We start from the raw sequence: 19,133 nt of genomic DNA, 5'->3' as shown, positions 1-19,133 counted from the left end.
AAAAAGGAAACTGGGTGAAACACGGAGATTAAACTTCTCTGACCACATAGGCAACTGTATATAGGGGTCCGTATTCCTACTAGGCCTATAATAAGATCCAAGATTCAGTCAAGTAAGTATATGTTACATAAAATGCATTAGGGGGTGGAGTCCGCTACCACGGACTACATAGCCTGCCACTTCCTCTAGAGTGATGAGTCTTTGAGGACTTAATGACTTTGGGAGTAGCAGCAGAAACCGCCACCATGTCTAACGCTGCACCCGCTGAAGCCGCACCTGCTGAGGCTACTTCCACTGCCGAGGGCGAAGCTCTACCGGCAGAGACTGCACCTGCCGAGGGAAAGGCCCCAGCGGAGGCCGCTCCAGCTGAAGGAGAAGCTCCGGCTGAACCCGCGCCTGAGGAGCCCAAAGCCCCCACACCCCCTCCTCCAGATGGTAATGAGATAATGCTTCATAAAATAAGTCTTGGTTGGGCTTTTTGCAGAAACACATGTAGGCTACTTTGTCAATATCATTGATCTCTCTGGACTGGATGGATGATCCATGGCTACGTTTGTTTGGTGCGCAAGGGGCATAAGTGACATTTTCATAAGATGACAGTATAACAAAACTTTGATATTGTTTGTTAATGGGTCTTTATACATCAAATATTTCGATGGAGATAATGGGTCTTATGTTGGTCCCTTTGTCACTGGATCTCTTCAAGGCCCGCTTTCTATAAATAGCCTCTCCATTTTTGGTCCAAAATTTCACTTGCATCCATTGCGCGCTGCCAAACCCTGCGAAGCATTCCTTTACATGTATTTTGAGAGAATCTATTTTTCTACACCATTTACAAAGAAAATAAGCAACAGTCGTCCACGGTCAGTTCATATGAGATAACAGTAAAGCACTGAAGCCCCTACTTTGGAGAGGCCAATGTGTAAAAGAATATTTGCGGGCTTCATGCCCTTTAACTACAAGCCTACAACGTGTCGTGTAAGTGGTTGTGTAAGGCACTTGATAGCCTGACTACAGGGTCAAGTATCCCATGCTTGCTTATTCTACCCAATTGCATGCTGATTGCTCGATATCTCACTGTATATAAGAGATATTGATTAACTTTCTTCAGTTTATATTAGTGCTCCATCCTTTGTGCATCCTTGCCTGCCCTGATTCCCTGGATAAACTATTGTGTTCAGGAGTAGGCTACTCTTTAAAGGTAACTCTAAAGAACAGAGGAGGCTGATGGGATGACCTATAGGAGGACAGACTCATTGTGATGGCTGGAATGGAATCAATGGGGAAATGGAGCTAAGTACCGGCACATCACATTGTCTACTGCTTGAGCTCCTGTTCCTCTTATAGAATATTAGCTAAAAAGTATTGTGGAGCTCCTGCACCTAAATATAAACAGTGCCGGCACCCAAAATGAGTACTGGAAACTATTTCAGTCCAAGTCAATTACTGAATAGAATCAACCATCTCAAACATATGGAAACCATATTAATGACTGAGTTCCATTTATTCCATTCAAGCCATGACTGTGAGCCTATAGCTCCGCCCACCAGGCTCCCCCATGGAAGTTAAAAATAAGTATAACTACATTCAAAGCAATTCAACTGAGACATGAAACATGAAAGTCTAATTCATTTGACAAATATTTTATCAAAAGGATATGCCACTTATTAACGCAAAGAATTCACATAGGCATACCATTTCAAAATGGAGTTTCAAATCACATCACATTTTATTTGTCACATACACATGGTTAGCAGACGTTAATGCGAGTTTAGCGAAATGTTTGTGCTTCTAGTTCCGACAATGCAGTAATAACCAACGAGTAATCTAACCTAACAATTCCATAACTACTACCTATACACACAAGTGTAAAGGGATAAAGAATATGTACATAAAGATATATGAATGAGTGATGGTACAGAACGGCATAGGCAAGATGCAGTAGATGGTATAGAGTACAGTATATACATATACCCTACATTCCTCATCTCATATGTATGTAAACATTATATTAAGTGGCATTGTTTAATTATACGATTATAAGTGATTGTTCCCACCCATTCTGCAGTGTTTGACCTATTGCATTCTGTGGATTTAATTTTTCTCCTGATTTAAAAACATTTAAAAACATTTAAAAACATTCATGGAATTTTGAATTATTATAGACAACCCACATCATGATCTTAGAGCATTTCCATACCACTGTAATTTTAACATTTTTATTTTGGAGAATGAGTTAAAAAAATCTTACGCTAAATGGTATTGGTAACCACATATGATGTACCTTTTTTGTTGTTGATTGTGATAGAATAATAAATAACCAATTTGAATTTAATTTAATTCAATTATTCTTCCTTTAATTCAAATTCAATTCAAATGTTGCTTCCTGTGTTGTGTGGGGTGGCCAATTCAAATTAAATTCACAACTCAATTCAGAATTGAGCCATCGCTGAGGCACCTGTCAAGGGTAAAGCCAAGATGAAGAGATGTTTGTCTTGATTAGGCTACTTAAATTCCAATCACGGTGTAAAGCTGAACTTCCGCGATGCGGATTGAATAGAGCTCTTAGGTGTTGTTAGCCAAAAGTGATTTGCGATTTTTTTAAATAGGTATATCCATATTGAGCGGCATATGATGATGGAGATGTCACCTGGCGCCTTGTGGATTGGTAGTGAGACTATTACCAGCAGTGGGGGCTTCGCCCTCAGCAGCAGCATCAAAGCGGCTGATATTCATTAAATGCTAGAGAGATGTTAGAACAAAAGCTGATTTTAAAGGTTTCAAAATATCTTACTAGATGTTACAAAATGACAAGCTTAAAGTATGTGGATAGAAAGTGCCGGTATGTGAGTAAAGAGATAAAGATGTTACAGTGAAGAGGTTAAAAACCTCTACGGGATCAGTGTTCCCCCCCACAGGACGGTTGAGCTAATGTGCGCTGATGTGATTAGCATGAGGTTGTACGTAACAAGAACATTTCTCAGGCAGAAAGCTTAAATTCTTGTTAATCTAGCTGCACTGTACAATTTACAGTAGCTATTACAGTGAAAGAATACCATGCTATCTTTTGAGGAGAGTGTAAAGTTATAAACTTGAAAATCTATTAATAAACCAATTGGGCACATTTGGGCAGACTTGATACAACATTTTGATCAGAAATGCAAGTGTTCATTGGATCAGTCTAAAACGTTACACATACACTGCTGCCATCTAGTGGCCAATATCTAAATTGTGCCTTAACTGGAATAATACATTGTGGCTTTTCTCTTGCATTTCAAAGATGATGGGGGAAAAAATATATATTTTTTTTTCATTGTATTATCTTTTACCAGATCTAATGTGTTATATTCTCCTACATTAATTTCACATTTCCACAAAATTCAAAGTGTTTCCTTTCAAATGGTATCAAGAATATGCTTCAGGTCCTGAGCTACAGACAGTTAGATTTGGGTATGTCATTTTAGACGAAAATTGAAAAAAGGTTCTTATCCTTAAGTTAAAGGCAATGTTCCTGCTTTAGCTGCATATGTGGGCTCAGTCAGGAAATTACCTTTAAAAAGATATCGCAGAATTTGTCATTCTTCAGCTTTACAGATTGAATAGAGCCCTAACTTAATAGCGCTAAAAGATCTCAATGATATTTGAGCCTTTTCACCATCATGTTAGGCCCTTATAAGTCTGGCCCCAGATATGTTTTGTTGCTTTCTTTCTTGAAAATTGCTATGCTCATTTTTATAGGAGTTGACATAAAAGACAGCACAAGTAGATCTGGGACCAGGCTCTTATGTCTTTTGAACTAATACATTAGATGAATCTCTAACATTTAACACTAGCTGATGCTGCTGCTGCCGACAGGTAGACCTTGTCAAGTGAAATGGATCACTGATACCTTCACATCTGAATATGTCCAATCCATTCCATTATGGGATCACGTTAAGGTGTATGTAGTTTGGTATACATATAGGGAACAGGTTTTTCCTGTCCCCGTTGACCTGAACAGGGAACACTCGCAGCCCTAGTTAATGATAACAGTGTACCAGGGAATAATCCGGGCCTTAGATAAAGATTTGTGTACCAGGGAATGATCCGGTCCCTAGATAAATATTACAGTGCACCAGGTAACACTCACTCAGGGTCCTAGTTAAAGAGTACAGTGTACCAGGAAACACTCCCGGCACTAGTTAAAGACTACAGTGTACCATAGAGCATTGTATACGTGTAGACTGTTTTCATCTCTCTACTGGTCAACCAAGAGGTATTCAGAAAGAGATGGGATTGGCTGGAAGTGATTCTAGAACACTGCTCTCATACCTGCTGCCTCTAACCTTTAAATGAATGCACATTTAACATCATCTGCTCCTGCTGATGTGGCCTGCGCAGAGGAACCCCGCACAAAGCACCCTCACTCCACCCCAACTCCACCCCCACCCCCAAAGGGTAAATCAACCCGACGGTCTGAAAAAAAATGGGTCAAACCGTTATGGAGCTCTTCACACATCCTCCTATTACCATTTTTATCATTCATATGATAACCCAATATCATGTCCTCAAGTTGTACGTTGTCTGAATTGTGTTTGCGTTTCAAACCTGTTGAGCCCTATTGCCATGTTTCCTTTGAAATGCTAATCCAAAAAGGCGAATTATTTCCTGTTGCATCTTGAGCTGTACATTGTCTGAATTGTGTTAACGTTTCCAAACTGCAGAGCCCACCAGCGAGCCCCTGGAAGTGACAGTGGAGGACAAGAGTGACTCTTCAGTGACCATCACCTGGAGGCCTCCAAAGACCATTCCGGCCAACTCTGGCCTGGATGGATACACTGTGGAAATCACCAAGGAGGGAAGTAAGTCCTTAAAGCCCACTTCAGTCCTTAACTAGCTTACAGTCCTTAACTTAACTAGCTTACAGTCCTTAACTTACTTACAGGCTCTAACCAATGGTGCCAAAAAAAAGGTATACGTGTGTGTGTGTGTGTGTGTGTGTGTGTGTGTGTGTGTGTGTGTGTTTGTGTGTGTGTGTGTGTAGGTAAGTAAGTAAAGAAATAAAACAAAAGTCGAAAGACATTTGAAAAAAGAGTAGCAAGGCTATATACAGACACCTGTTAGTCATGCTTATTGAGGTAGTATGTACATGTAGGTATCGTTAAAGTGACTGTGCATACAGTATATGATGAACAGAGTGTAGCAGAAGCATAAAAAGAGGGGTTGGCGGGTGGTGGGACACAATGCTGATAGCCCGGTTAGCCAATGTGCGGGAGCACTGGTTGGTTGGCCCAATTGAGTAGTATGTACATGAATGTATAGTTAAAGTGACGATGCATATAAGACAAACAGAGAGTAGCAGCAGCGTAAAAGAGGGGTTGGGGTGGGGTGGGGAGGCACACAATGCAAAAAATCCGGGTAACCATTGTTTACCTGTTCAGGAGTCTTATGGCTTGTGGGTAAAAACTGTTGAGAAGCCTTTTTGTCCTAGACTTGGCACTCCGGTACCGCTTGCCATGCGGTAGTAGAGAGAACAGTCTATGACTGGGGTCGCTGGGGCCTTTGACAATTTTTAGGGCCTTCCTCTGACACCGCCTGGTGTAGAGGTCCTGGATGGCAGGCAGCTTTGCCCCAGTGATGTACTGGGCCGTGCACACTACCCTCTGAAGTGCCTTGCGGTCGGATGCCGAGCAATTGCCTTGCCAGGCAGTGATGCAACCAGTCAGGATGCTCTTGATGTTGAGGCTGTAGAACCTTTCGAGGATCTCAGGACCCATACTAAATCTTTTTAGTTTCCTGAGGGGGAATAGGCTTTGTCGTGCCCTCTTCACGACTGTCTTGGTGTGTTTGGACCAATCTAGTTTGTTGTTGATGTGGACACCAAGGAATTCAAAGCTCTCAACCTGCTCCACTACAGCCCCGTCGATGAGAATGGGGATGTGCTCGGTGCTCCTTTTCCTATAGTCCACAATAATCTCCTTAGTCTTGGTTACATTGAGGGATAGGTTGTTATTCTGGCACCACCCGGCCAGGTCTCTGACCTCCTCGCTATAGGCTGTCTCGTCGTTGCGGTGATCATGCCTACCACTGTTGTTTCGTCAGCAAACTTAATGATGGTGTTGGAGTCGTGCCTGGCCATGCAGTCGTGGGTGAACAGGGAGTACAGGAGGAGACTGAGCACGCACCCCTGCGGAGCTCCAGTATTGAGGATCAGCGTGGCAGATGTGTTGCTCCCTACCCTGACCACCTGGGGGCGGCTTGTCAGGAAGTCCAGGATCCAGTTGCAGAGGGAGGTTTCTAGTCCCAGGATCCTTGGCTTAGTGATGAGCTTTGAGGGTACTATGGTGTTGAGCTGTAGTCAATGAACAGCATTCTCACATGGGTGTTCCTTTTGTCCAGGTGGGAAAGGGCAGTGTGGAGTGCAATAGAGATTGCATTATCTGTGGATCTGTTTGGGCGGTATACAAATTGGAGTGGGTCAAATTGGAGTGGTCTTGATGTGAGCCATTACCAGCCTTTCAAAGCACTTCATGGCTACGGACGTGAGTGCTACGTGTCTGTAGTCATTTAGGCAGGTTGCCTTTTTGTTCTTGGGCACAGGGACTATGGTGGGCTGCTTGAAGCATATTGGTATTACAGACTCAATCAGGGACATGTTGAAAATGTCAGTGAAGACACCTGCCAGTTGGTCAGCACATGCCCGGAGCACACGTCCTGGTTATCCGTCTGGCCCCGCAGCCTTTTGTATGTTGACCTGCTTAAAGGTCTTACTCACGTCGGCTACGGTGAGCGTGATCACACAGTCGCCCGGAACAGCTGATGCTCTCATGCATGCCTTGGTGTTGCTTGCGTCGAAGCGAGCATAGAAGCGATTTAGCTCATCTGGTAGGCTTGTGTCACTGGGCAGCTCGTGGCTGTGCTTCCCTTTGTAGTCTGTAATAGTTTGCAAGCCCTGCCACATCCGACGAGCGTTGGAGCCAGTGTATTGTGATTCAATCTTAGCCCTGTATTGATGCTTTGCCTGTTTGATGGTTCATCGCAGGGCATAGTGGGATTTGTAAGCTTCCGGGTTAGAGTCCCGCACCTTGAAGGTGGCAGCTCTACCCTTTAGCTCAGTGTGAATGTTGCCTGTAATCCATGGCTTCTGGTTGGGGTATGTACGTACAGTCACTGTGGGGACGACGTCCTCAATGCACTTATTGATAAAGCCAGTGACCAAGTTCTTGAATGCTGTTATGTTGTCCAATTGGATTATGTCCATCTCTGATGTAAAATAGAGAATTATCTAAGGTAAAATTGAGAATTATTCACAACCGTATGAAAATATTTATTGATTGTTTTACCTAACACCCTACGATGAGGCTCCGTTCCACTTTAAGCCGGTACAATTGTAAATGATATTTTATTGGTTGGTCAGACCTATCAGTTGCGCCTCTTCCCTGCATGTCACTTGTTGATTTATACCGTACCTAACCTCTCCCTATAAGGAGAGAGGCATTTCTGGCAGTGTCATGAACTAACTGGTGCCTGCTTTTAGATTCCAACCTAATGCTTATGTCAGTAACAGACTCAAGTCAAATGACAGAGAAGAGAAGATACCTCAAGTTATGCAACTACACAGTTGACCTTGCACATGCGGTAATGCACCCTGAAAACACAACAGAATATATTTTTATTCATGAATCTTCTTGTTTCGTCTATATAACAAATATTGTTTTGGGCCCAGATAGGATAATAAGTACTGCATGTATGAATGCATGGTGCAATAAAATGACAGGACTTCAACTTTTGGGCTTAATTCAAGAGATGTCCTTACAGTAACTGCTTCGAATCCAGGCTGTATCACATCTGGCCATGATTGGGAGTCCCAGTGCACAATTGGCCGGGGGTAGGCTGTCATTATTAATAAGAATTTGTTCCTAACTGACTTGCCTAGTTAAATAAGGATTTTTAAAATCAGCTGTTAGCTGCTGCTTATTGTCCTCACTGTTTTCATTCTCCTGCCACTGTTCCATATTGTCCTCAGTGTGTTAACTGTTCAGTCACTGTTCTATATTGTCCTCTTTCCTGTCACAGCCGAAGACTGGAAAGCAGTCAATGAGGACCTGACCGTGTCCTGTCGTTATGCTATCAAGAACCAGACTACCGGCGACCGTCTGCTGGTCCGGGTGGTGGCTGTGAACTCCGGTGGCCGCAGTCCCCCTGCTACCATCGCCGATCCCATTCTGGTCAAGGAGGTTGGGGGTAAGCAAAGCATGGACAATACAGTGCATTCGGGAAATATTCAGACCCCTTGACTTCTTCCACATTTTCCACAGCTTTATTCCAAAATTGATTTTCTTCAGTGTACTTCAAGTGGACAGTACTGTATTACCGGGTGGCCATAGCAGCAAGTCCAAACTGTTTGTGATGGGCGGTGTCTGTCTTTATTGTTGAAATAGTTTTTCAAAACAGCAGACGTTGAAACAGCCAGGGAGAACCAGCTCAGCATATTTTCCATCTCAGATATCCAAATGCCGTTGGCTTGGCACCTCCCTGGCCTGTTAGAGTAATGCAACGGTGGTCTTCTCAGATTATTCCCACCAAGAGGGTGGTAGAACTCCTCAGTCCAAGCATGGAGCAGCTCCCCAGTTGTTAAGTGCCTAAAGTACTACCTTTGACACCTTTTGGATGCATGTTTTCACCGGTGTCTTCTTACTGTGCATTCAGAAAAAGTCATTTTTAGTCTTCCTCAATGATAACTGCTAATGGTGAGTCAAGCATCTTCATTTACCAACAAGCTCTCATAGTCTCACTGCGGAATTATACATGTTCTTGCACTTTTCTCCAAACGTCAAATTGCAAAGTTGCTCCAAATTTCAAAGTGTTTTTGACATGCTGGGTCGCTTCTCCTGCTACGCATTGTTTCGTTAGTTAAGGGTTAAGGTTTAGGGGAAAAAATCCCTATGCCAAACAATCCGGAGTCATGGTATTACATTAATCTGCCACCCCTCATCCACAATGCCCAAGCCTTAATGGTAATAGCGTTCACTGTTGCCCCTAGTGACTGGTTTTGAAGGCATTTCCCTACATCCTCAGGACATGGACAGACGTCCAATTTCGAAGTCAATCTTGTGCGATCTGGCTGAATTTCATCATTCATCATGGAATCAAGTTAATTGACTGTATACAGTGGTAGGCCCTGGATGTTGTGTTTTATTCAGAGTCAAAATGTCTAAACATACAGTAAAATTGTAAATAATAGGTAGAGCTACAAAAAAAAGACTGAGTCGATTAAAAAGTAATTCATGTAAAGAGAGATCATCAAATGTGTAATGGAGATATTTAGTGGAGGTGAATGAAACCTGAACCACAAGGACTGTCAATGTCCAAGTCGCACTGTCAAAATTAGCCATTAGTCCACCAATAGATGCATCAGGTTTCCCACACAATGGAAAAACCTCTAACTTTCCCACAAATCCTTAGAAAAATTGTTAGGATTTGTCTGCTAATTAACACAGATTCAATTTGGAAGGTTTGGCATTGGGTTGATTCCCAAGTCAGAATGTGTGCTGGAGAGGTGTCAAGCCAGCGATAGTGCGATGGTGACAAGTGTAATCATTGGGGGTTGGGGACATTCCAAAGTTCCAGTCTACACAGAGTGGGTGGGGACAGGGGAGGGATCTAATGTCTTGTATGCCTTCTAAGTCCTTTGAGACGACCATGGACTCAGTGTTTATTTTTAAATATGCCACAGACTCTGACAGGGACAGGGCAGTTCTCTATTGACCTGATCCCCTCATAAGGAGTGTCAAGTCGGAAGGCTCCACAGAGAAACACACCTAACTCTATCATGACCGTTACCCGGTGGGTTGGTTGTTTTTTTCCATCCATTTTCTGATAGCAGCACATATTTCTGCCTATAGCACTGGACATCCCATGGCAATAGTGCATAGATTTTTTTAGTAGTGGGTTTTCAATTATAGTTTCTATGTTCTGTTATTAGTTAGTTACAAATATCAACCGTTCTGTCCATGTTTTAAGACATACAGCAAGCCATTTGCTGTGACTGATGTATTTGTGGGGAACCCTATGGTCGAGGAGAATCTACAGTACAGTATCAAGTTGAGTGTAATTCTTATTGCAGCCTGTTTAACAGTGTGAGCTGGGGTAACTATAGATCTCCATCATGTGTTCTATTTATATTTCTGATGCGATGGTGTGAGTTCAGATTGGACCTATTTAGAGTTCTGATGCGATGGTGTGAGTTCAGATTGGACCTATTTAGAGTTCTGAGATGGTCTGAGTTCAGATGGGACCAATTTAGAGCTTTGAGATGGTCTGAGTTCAGATGGGACCAATTTAGAGCTTTGAGATGGTCTGAGTTCAGATGGGACCAATTTAGAGCTCTGAGATGGTCTGAATTCAGATGGGACCAATTTAGAGCTCTAATGAGTGTAACTCTGCTAGACTCAGCAGGTGGTTGGTTCCCAACTAGATATGGTCTGGAGTACAGGATAATCTGTCTCCAAGGTACAGAGTGGGTTTTGAGGATTTGTTTTTTAATTCTTTCTGATACATATTCAAATGCTTGTTCTAAAGTGTCCTATCCATAAAGTGTTTCAGTCATTTTACTTATTTGAACAGGTTGATTATTATTATTTATAAACTATGTTTGTTCCGTCTGTAGCTCGCCCCAAAGTCCGCCTGCCTCGTTTCCTGAGGCAGAGGTATGTCAAGAAAGTCGGTGAGAAGATTAACCTTGTCATCCCCTTCTCTGTGAGTTTGCATTATGAGATGATGAGTAGGCCTGGGAGTTTGTCTAGACAACATGACCTGAGCAGGATTTTTTTTTTAATTGGACCCTAGCTATAGGCACATTTACTATTTAATGTTACTAGGGGCTAGAGTTTTATCGCATTGTCATTAAAGTCTCCTGGGCATGATGATGTAAAATAATTTGATGTTGTAGCATGTCCATACAGTTTTAAGTAAGGCTATTGATTGAGCCCAACCTTGTATTCTTTACTGTCCTAGGGCAAGCCTAAGCCAGTGGTTACCTGGTTAAAGGATGGAGAGCCCCTTGACCCAAAGAGGGCCAACATCCGTACATCTGACACAGACAGCATCCTGTTCGTCCGTCAAGCAGAGAGAGTGGACTCTGGCTCATACGAGATGTGCGTGAAGGTGGAAGACTTTGAAGACAAAGCTGCTATCATCATCCAGATTATTGGTAAGTCAAATTGTATTAGACTATCCAACCTTGTTTTCATTTCCAAACAGATCATGACGTAGCATTAGCCTCTGACTGTCATGGTATATTTTGATAATAACTAGGGCCAGGTGTTGTTCCTGGTCAGGTCATGTGATCAGGAAGAACTGATCTGGAGAGCGATTGAGTTGTTGTGAGTTGATTGATTCTAATGATGCAACCCATATTGAACCTTCTATCTCTGTGTCTGCTCACCCACAGAGCTGCCTGGGCCACCAGCCAGCATTAAGGTTGCGGATGTCTGGGGATTCAATGTTGCCCTTGAGTGGACCGCACCTAAAGATAACGGAAACACAGAGATCACAGGCTACACCGTCCAGAAGGCTGACAAGAAAACCGGGGTGAGAAACCTGTCACATCCCTGTAATTTTTGATTTATTACCTTTTATTTAACTAGGCAAGTCATTTAAGAACAAATTCTTATTTACACTGACGGCCTAGGAACAGTGCCTTGTTCAGTAGCAAAACGACAGATTTTTACCTTGTCATCTCAGGGATTCAATCAAGCAACCTTTCAGTTACTGGCCCAATGCTCTAACCACTAGGCTACCTACCGCCCGTAATCACATCCAATTCAAACAAACTTTATTTAAAGGTACATCTCAGTACACTTTACACAAAAAATAGACCCCAAAAGAAAAGAAAATTCCTGTAATAAGACTTTAAAAAATAATTAATTCTCATATGGTGTTTTGCCCAGGACTGGTTCAACATTCTGGAGCACTACACCAGACTAAATGCCACCATCTCAGACCTCATCATGGGCAACACCTACACCTTCAGGATCTTTGCAGAGAACAAGTGTGGACTCAGTGAGGAATGTGCCAGGACCAAGGAAGAAGCCACCATTGTGAAGGAGGGTGAGACATTCTCCACACCACCCCTTTCTAAAAATATCCCCCTGCAACGTTAAAATGTGGAGAATGTTAGAAGGAGTGGGACAGTAAAGTCTCCTTTTAGCTAGATGTCCCTATTTAAGACCTAATCCATGCTCGTGTCTAATTTTTTTTCATCAGTTATTGACTATAAACCTACCCCGTTCGTGGAGCGTGACTTCACCGAGGCTCCCAAGTTCACCACTGTTCTGAACGACAGGTCCACCACTGTTGGCTACAGCACCAAGCTGCTGTGCTCTGTGAGGGGATCCCCCAAGGTAAACCTTCCCTCTCTCAAACTCTCATACCAGCTCAGTACTGAAGGATCTTCATGGACCTTGTAGGCTAGGCTAGCAAAACTGCTATGATTCTAAACCCACCCACTCGTTGTTTGTTGGGTGAGATTGTAATGCCGATGGCTCAACATGCCAGGCCCATGCACACAGACAGCTGCCAGTTGCGCCTTCACTTCTCCTACATACTGAAGAAGGCTGTGAAGCTGAAACGTCTGTGAACGCTATCTCTGATGCAGTGAAAAGACTTAAAAACATTAAATAATGGAGTAGGCTTTATGCTCCACTTTTTGAGTGCGGACCGATTACACACCTTTCTGCGCGCCCTCACTTTTTCCCTGGAAAATATTAATGGATGTGGATATACATATATGTCACACACGCATGCGCACACACACACACACACACACATACTCCTGTCCATCCATCCCTGTCAATATATTTACTCATAGCAGAGCTGGAATGAGAGGGATCTTTAGTCTCCTTGTCAGCCTGCTGTCTGAACCTCCGGCTTCCAGCCTGTCTCCTTCCCTCCCACCAGATACACTGGGTTGCCAGTTGTCACAGCAAAGCAGGATTTGGCATAGGGGGGTTGGGAATTTACCTCCGTACAGGATTAGGTTCTGAGTCTCTGAGCGGAGCCCTGGACCCCTGGCCAGCTGGGTGGGTGGATGACAGAGAGGAGGGGGTTGAAGGGTCAAATGTGTGACATTCCTGCCTTGAGGGGACCATGGGGGTCATTTACACGGAGTCAAACGGTGCCCCTGTAACTGGACCCTCTGTTTCATGTACCCTAGACAGAGTGTGTCTTCCGAATAGCTGTTACCATCAAAGGAAAGGCCTTAGAAACCAATATAGCTAAGTGAGTGAGTGTGAGTGTATGTGGCTTTGTTGGTAGAGCATGGTACCTGCAAAGCTAGGGTTGTGGGTTCCATTCCCATGGGGATCAGTATTCACTCACTACTGTAAGTCGCTCTGCCGGGTGATAATTTACTAAAATGTGATGTTCCTTTATTGGGGAATTCGATTTTTTATAGAGGTATGTCCACTTTCAATGCGCGGATCAGATTTAGTAGGGTGCATAGTAAAATACTCCAAGTACACAAAAACTGAAGTAAACAATTGTGACTGTAATCATGTTTCTATCCACAGTTTTTATGATTAAAGTCATACCACTTTTTGTGCCGGTAAAATGAATGATGTGAGAAATGGCTGTGGAAATGCCTTAATGCTCAAATATTGATATAATAACCATCATAACAAATCATTTTGGGAGTCACATGATGATATGGTGGTTGTGGTCCTCCCACTACATCTCAGGAAAGCCTGCAGTTGATTAGGCTACAGATGAAATAAGTTGTGTTGAACTGCATAGGGTGGGGAAGGTACAGAGTGATGAGCTTGATGCTCCTTTACTCTGGTGACATGATGATCGATTCTTGACTGCCATTTGACAAATAAAAATATTCTCGCTCTTATCTCACAAAACTATCGGTAGAGTTGAAAATGCGATGGAAAAACATTGAACATTCGATTTTTATTCGGTACACTGATTTTTATCCCCAGCAAGTCAGGAAAATGTGCATATTTGTAATGCAGATTTTAGAATATTTGCATGATTGGATGGAAACATAGCTGCTGACTATGAAACTTGAAACTTGAAACAATTGATCTGAAACATGTACTTACTATGTCATTGCAGCCTAAGATTATGTGGATGAAGAACAAGATGATCCTCAACAACATGGATAACCCCAAGTACAGGATGATCAGCACAGGGGGCATCTGCACCCTGGAGATCCGTAAGCCTGGCCAATATGACGGTGGAGAGTATGTCTGCAGAGCTGAGAACCAACTGGGGAAGGTCGACACTGGCTGCAAGCTGGAGGTCAAAAGTAAGTACTAGTGGTGGTAAGAAGAGAAATAATAATAATAATAATATATTTTTCCTAATAGTAATGCTGATAACTTCTGTACTATTGAGAAAAAATGTACTTACTACGACTGTGGTATGTGGTTGTCTCCAGGGTCTAACATTAACACCCGCCACCCGCCAAATGTGGGTAGATTTTGGTATAGGCAGGTAGAATGTTTATTTCAGCAGCCACGTTGGCAGGTGGTCACACAGAGCAAAATTAAGAATATTAATTTGCATAAGTTTCTCGTAAAACATGAACAGAATATATAAATGATTCTCATTTCCTGCAATTTTATGAAGAAGCAATGACATGAATTTTGGTAAATCAAATCAAAGTTGATTGATCGCATACACAAATTTACAGGTGTTAAGGTGAAGCGAAATGCTTGTGCTTCTAACTCCAACAGTGCAGTAAAATGTCTCACAAATACACAATATTGAAAAAAATCTAAACAAGAAATCAAGAACTAACATTCCAAGTAGATTTATTTGTGTGAGAATATAAATACTTGGTGTGTATAGACAGAAAACAGAATATAATTTGGAAAATAAAATGGTAAAGTATGGACAGTGAAAGGTATATTAAGATGAGCTATGTGGTGAACACAGTATATACATACACAGCGAGGAAACAACAGTATAGAAACAGAATACTACACCGGCTCTGACGCTCGTCGGATGTGGCAGGGCTTACAATCTATTACAGACTACAAAGGGAAGCACAGCCACGATCTGCCCAGTGACACGAGGCTACCAGACGAGCTAAATCACTTCTATGCTCGCTTCGAGGCAAGCAACACTGAGGCATGCATGAGAGCATCAGCTGTTCCGGACGACTGTGTGAACACGCTCTCCGAGCAGACTCCTTTAGTCAACGATTTGTTTTTTTACATTGAGGGAGAGGTTATTTCCCTGGCACCACTCCGTCAGGACTCTAACCTGCTCCCTGTGGGCTGCCTCGTCGTTGTTGGTAATCAGGCAAACTATCACCAAGTTTGTCAAGCAAACTTGATGACTGAGTTGGAAATGTGCGTAGCCACGCAGTCATGGGTGAACAGGGAGTATAGTCCCCTCTCCACCTGGGCTCAGCATGTCAGGAAGTCTTGGATCCAGATGCACAGGGAGGAGTTCAGACCCAGGGCCCTGAGCTGAGTCATGAGTGAGCCACTATGATGTTGAAAGCAAAGCTGTAGTCAATTATCAGCATTCTTTTTTTTGTTTAGAATTTTACATTGGATGTTATAAATGTATCACTAGTCTCTTTTTTTAAATTTATTTTTTATTTGACCCCTTTTTCCTCCCCAATTTCGTAGTATCCAGTTATTAGTACTTACTATCTTGTCTCATCGCTACAACTCCCGTACGTGCTTGGGAGAGACGAAGGTTGAAAGTCATCCTCCGATACACAACCCAACCAAGCCGCACTGCTTCTTAACACAGCGTGCATCCGGAAAACCATGAAACACCATGCACCTGGCAACCTTGGTTAGCGCGCACTGTGCCCGGCCCGCCACAGGAGTCGCTGGTGTGCGATGAGACAAGGATATCCCTACCGGCCAAACCCTCCCTAACCCGGATGACGCAAGGCCAATTGTGCGTCTCCCCACGGACCTCCCAGTCGCGGCCGGCTGCGACAGAGCCTGGGCGCGAACCCAGAGTCTCTGGTTGCACAGCGAGCATTCTCACATAGGTATTCCTCTTGTCCAGGTGGGATAGGGCGGTGTGCAGTGCAAAGGCAATTCCGTTGTCCATGGATCTGTTGGGGAGGTATGCAAATTGTAGTGGGTCTAGGGTGTCGGGCAAGGTAGAGATATGGCCCTTGACTAGCTTGTTTAAACACTTCATGATGACAGAAGTGAGCGTACTGGGCGATAGTCATTGAGTTCAGTTACCTTTGTTTTCTTGCATGCAGGAACAATGGTGGACATCTTGAAGCAAGTGGGGACAACAGACTATGATAGGGAGAGATTAAATTTGTCCGTAAACACTCCAGCCAGCTGGTCTGCGCCTGCACTGAGGATGCAGCTTGGGATGCCATCTGGGCCAGAAGCCTTGCGAGGGTTAACATGTTTAAAAGTTCTACTCCCGTCAGCTACAGAGATCGGGAGCCTGCAGTCCTTGTGAGCAGCGGGGCCCCCGACGGAGGCTCTGTGTTGTTTTCCTGGAAGCAGGTGAAAAAGGTGTTAAGCTTGCCTTTGAGTGGGGCGTCGGTATCCGCGACGTGGCTGGTTTTCCCTTTATAATCCAGAGGTTTTTTTTAACATTCATTAATTCATTGGTTATTACTGCATTGTCGGAACTAGAAGCACAAGCATTTCGCTACACTCGCATTAAAATCTGCTAACCATGTGTATGTGACAAATAAATTTGATATGATTTTGATTTGATTTGATTAATTAAGACTCAGGTCACAAAACATTTAACGAAACTTCTTACTAGTGACACATTTGCTGTTTTAGAAACATTACAAAGCATGCTTATCCGTTTATTTATTTTGTGTGTAATTATGGCAACTACAAAACATTTGTCCGGTAAAATATCTGAGTGACTGTGGCTGGTGGACCAAAAAGTCAATTTTAGGCCCTGGTTGTCTCACCTTGTTATCTTAAGACTAATGCAACTCTAGATAAGAGTGTCTGCTAAACAACTACAATGTACAATGTAACTTAAGTCCTTTCTTATACATGGGTTTATCCGAGGAAGAAGCCTCACCAAAGTATGAACCGAGTTCATCTATAATATAGACACTGCTTTTGCAATCAAATGTATTTCTGCTTTAGCGTTCGTTTCGGTGATGTTTTTACATTTAGCATTTTCCATGCAAATTTAGATCTCGTTATTTGTTGTATTTGAATCAGACTGTGGAAATATTGCCATTGGTTCATGACCACTAAAATAATGATATTTACCTCAACAGAGCCTGTTTATGCAGATGCTGACAAAGACAAGGAGGCAGAGTGAATGAACATGCATACAGGTCAGTCACTCTTGTTGACATATTTTAAGGTTCATATGGAAAATGGGCTTCAATTTACAAAATTGGCTTGAATTCAGAAGTTGAGTGTGAATCAACAAATAAAGGGCGCTTTGATGCGACCTGGCCAAGATAAAACAAAGCAGTGCGACAAAAACAACAACACAGAGTTACACATAAACAAACGTACAGTCAATAACACAATAGAAAAATCTATGTACAGTGTGTGTAAATGTAGAAGAGTAGAGAGGTAAGGAGAGTAAGTTTATATTTATCCATCATATTGTCACTTAGTAATAAAAAAATACCTATGAAACCTGAGAATTTAGCACCAAAGTTTATTTTAATATGTATCAGAGTCTATTTGTGTCCTGGTACATCTTCTCCAAGGCTGGACTTACATGGAGAGCCCTAAACAGAGCCTCTGCCGTTGCAAGAGTCTGAGTGCCAGTACTAGCTGCTGCTCATAAATTACTCCTGTAATGGCTCCACATGTACTCAGTTGGGGAACTAAATCACATTTCCTTGACTCAGCAGCAGGGGGCCCATTAGGGACCAGCGAGATGGCGTGATTTACTACCAGGATCCACTGTAATGCAAGCAGCTTGTCACCCCCCAGGGTGTTGAATTTCCACAGTGGACACTACAAAATAACAATTTATGTGTGATATCATCAATATTTATACTGGCTGTAGTCTTACAAAATATATATTTACTTTGTCATACAGATGTAGGATCTTAATTTGATCACTTTTGTTGCTGAGAATTTCCTGCACATTTCCTGTTGCTGTAATATTATTTCCCCCTTGTAGGAATCAGGCTCAAATTAAGATCCTACATCTGTACACTGTTTATCTATTAGTAGCCTACTTAAGCTGTTGGAATATGCCTTTTGTAGGCCTGCTACTGCAGTTCTAGCCACCACAGTTGGCTAAATATGGCATGTGAATTGACAGCTGTTCTGTTATTTACACCTGTTACAGTCCCAAGTTAGAAGCAAGCTAAATGAGGCCTTTATAAGAAAAGGTGAGGCCCACTTTATGTGCTCTAAAACTGTACTCTATCTCTCTCTTTTGATGTGAAATAGGTTTTTGGTAAGATTCTGTGAGTTTGAAAGTTATAAAAACCTCTTGTTTTTCTACAGGACGGAGCTGGATGCTGGAAAAACATGTACATATAACTGGAAAGAACATACAATCAAATTGTTATTACCTACAACCGCTGTATCCTAACCTATCCCACCCTATCCTATTTTAATGAAGATTAAACATGTGTCCCCTTTATTTGTATTTTTTTCCCTTAGTACTTACTCTCTGAAATAGTTCATATCCATGTCCACAACTCAGATGTAAAACCTCGGAATGTTTGTTACAATAAAGATTTTGATTCATGTTTTTGTTTGGTTGAATAAACCTTCTCTAACCTGAAGTAAAAATGACAATGTTGTCGACGGAAACCTACTGTACTTACTGATGTGAGAGAGGACTAGTTAGTTATGGACTAAATCAAATCAAATCAAATCAAATTTTATTTGTCACATACACATGGTTAGCAGATGTTAATGCGAGTGTAGCGAAATGCTTGTGCTTCTAGTTCCGACAATGCAGTAATAACGAGCAAGTAATCTAACTAACAATTCCAAAAAAAACTACTGTCATACACAGTGTAAGGGGATAAAGAATATGTACATAAGGATATATGAATGAGTGATGGTACAGAGCAGCATAGGCAAGATACAGTAGATGATATCGAGTACAGTATATACATATGAGATAAGTATGTAAACCAAGTGGCATAGTTAAAGTGGCTAGTGATACATGTATTACATAAGGATGCAGTCGAT

The 19,133-nt window shown here is 42.4% G+C and overlaps 1 protein-coding gene across 2 annotated transcripts; it reads left to right on the top strand.

Annotated features, from left to right (window-relative positions):
- The first annotated feature begins 180 nt into the window (after nt 1-180).
- LOC112221430 (myosin-binding protein H) lies at nt 181-18,682 on the top strand. 2 transcript variants are annotated; one of them, XR_006084696.1, is made up of 12 exons: nt 181-435; nt 4,704-4,841; nt 8,056-8,223; nt 10,649-10,737; nt 10,996-11,191; nt 11,432-11,571; nt 11,931-12,090; nt 12,247-12,383; nt 14,101-14,293; nt 17,234-17,293; nt 18,274-18,316; nt 18,435-18,682. XR_006084696.1 is itself a non-coding variant. In XM_042330678.1 (11 exons), the coding sequence occupies exons 1-10, from the start codon at nt 213-215 to the stop codon at nt 17,275-17,277; spliced, it is 1,488 nt and encodes a 495-aa protein (XP_042186612.1). In that variant the 5' UTR covers nt 181-212; the 3' UTR covers nt 17,278-17,293; nt 18,435-18,682. The 2 variants fall into 2 exon arrangements, 1 of the variants encoding a protein (XP_042186612.1); XM_042330678.1 differs by lacking the exon at nt 18,274-18,316.
- Nucleotides 18,683-19,133: the final 451 nt, after the last annotated feature.

This window comes from Oncorhynchus tshawytscha, linkage group LG02 (genome assembly GCF_018296145.1).
Source record: "Oncorhynchus tshawytscha isolate Ot180627B linkage group LG02, Otsh_v2.0, whole genome shotgun sequence".
In the NCBI taxonomy this organism is placed as follows: domain Eukaryota; kingdom Metazoa; phylum Chordata; class Actinopteri; order Salmoniformes; family Salmonidae; genus Oncorhynchus; species Oncorhynchus tshawytscha.
This window is presented reverse-complemented; position numbering and strand designations above follow the sequence as displayed.

Excerpts from the sequence above, each read along its gene's own strand:
- LOC112221430 (XM_042330678.1), top strand. The coding sequence starts at position 213 with ATGACTTTGGGAGTAGCAGCAGAAACCGCCACCATGTCTAACGCTGCA. Across the intron at positions 436-4,703 it reads CACACCCCCTCCTCCAGATG|AGCCCACCAGCGAGCCCCTG; the intron begins GTAATGAGATAA and ends TCCAAACTGCAG. Across the intron at positions 12,384-14,100 it reads CTGTGAGGGGATCCCCCAAG|CCTAAGATTATGTGGATGAA; the intron begins GTAAACCTTCCC and ends ATGTCATTGCAG.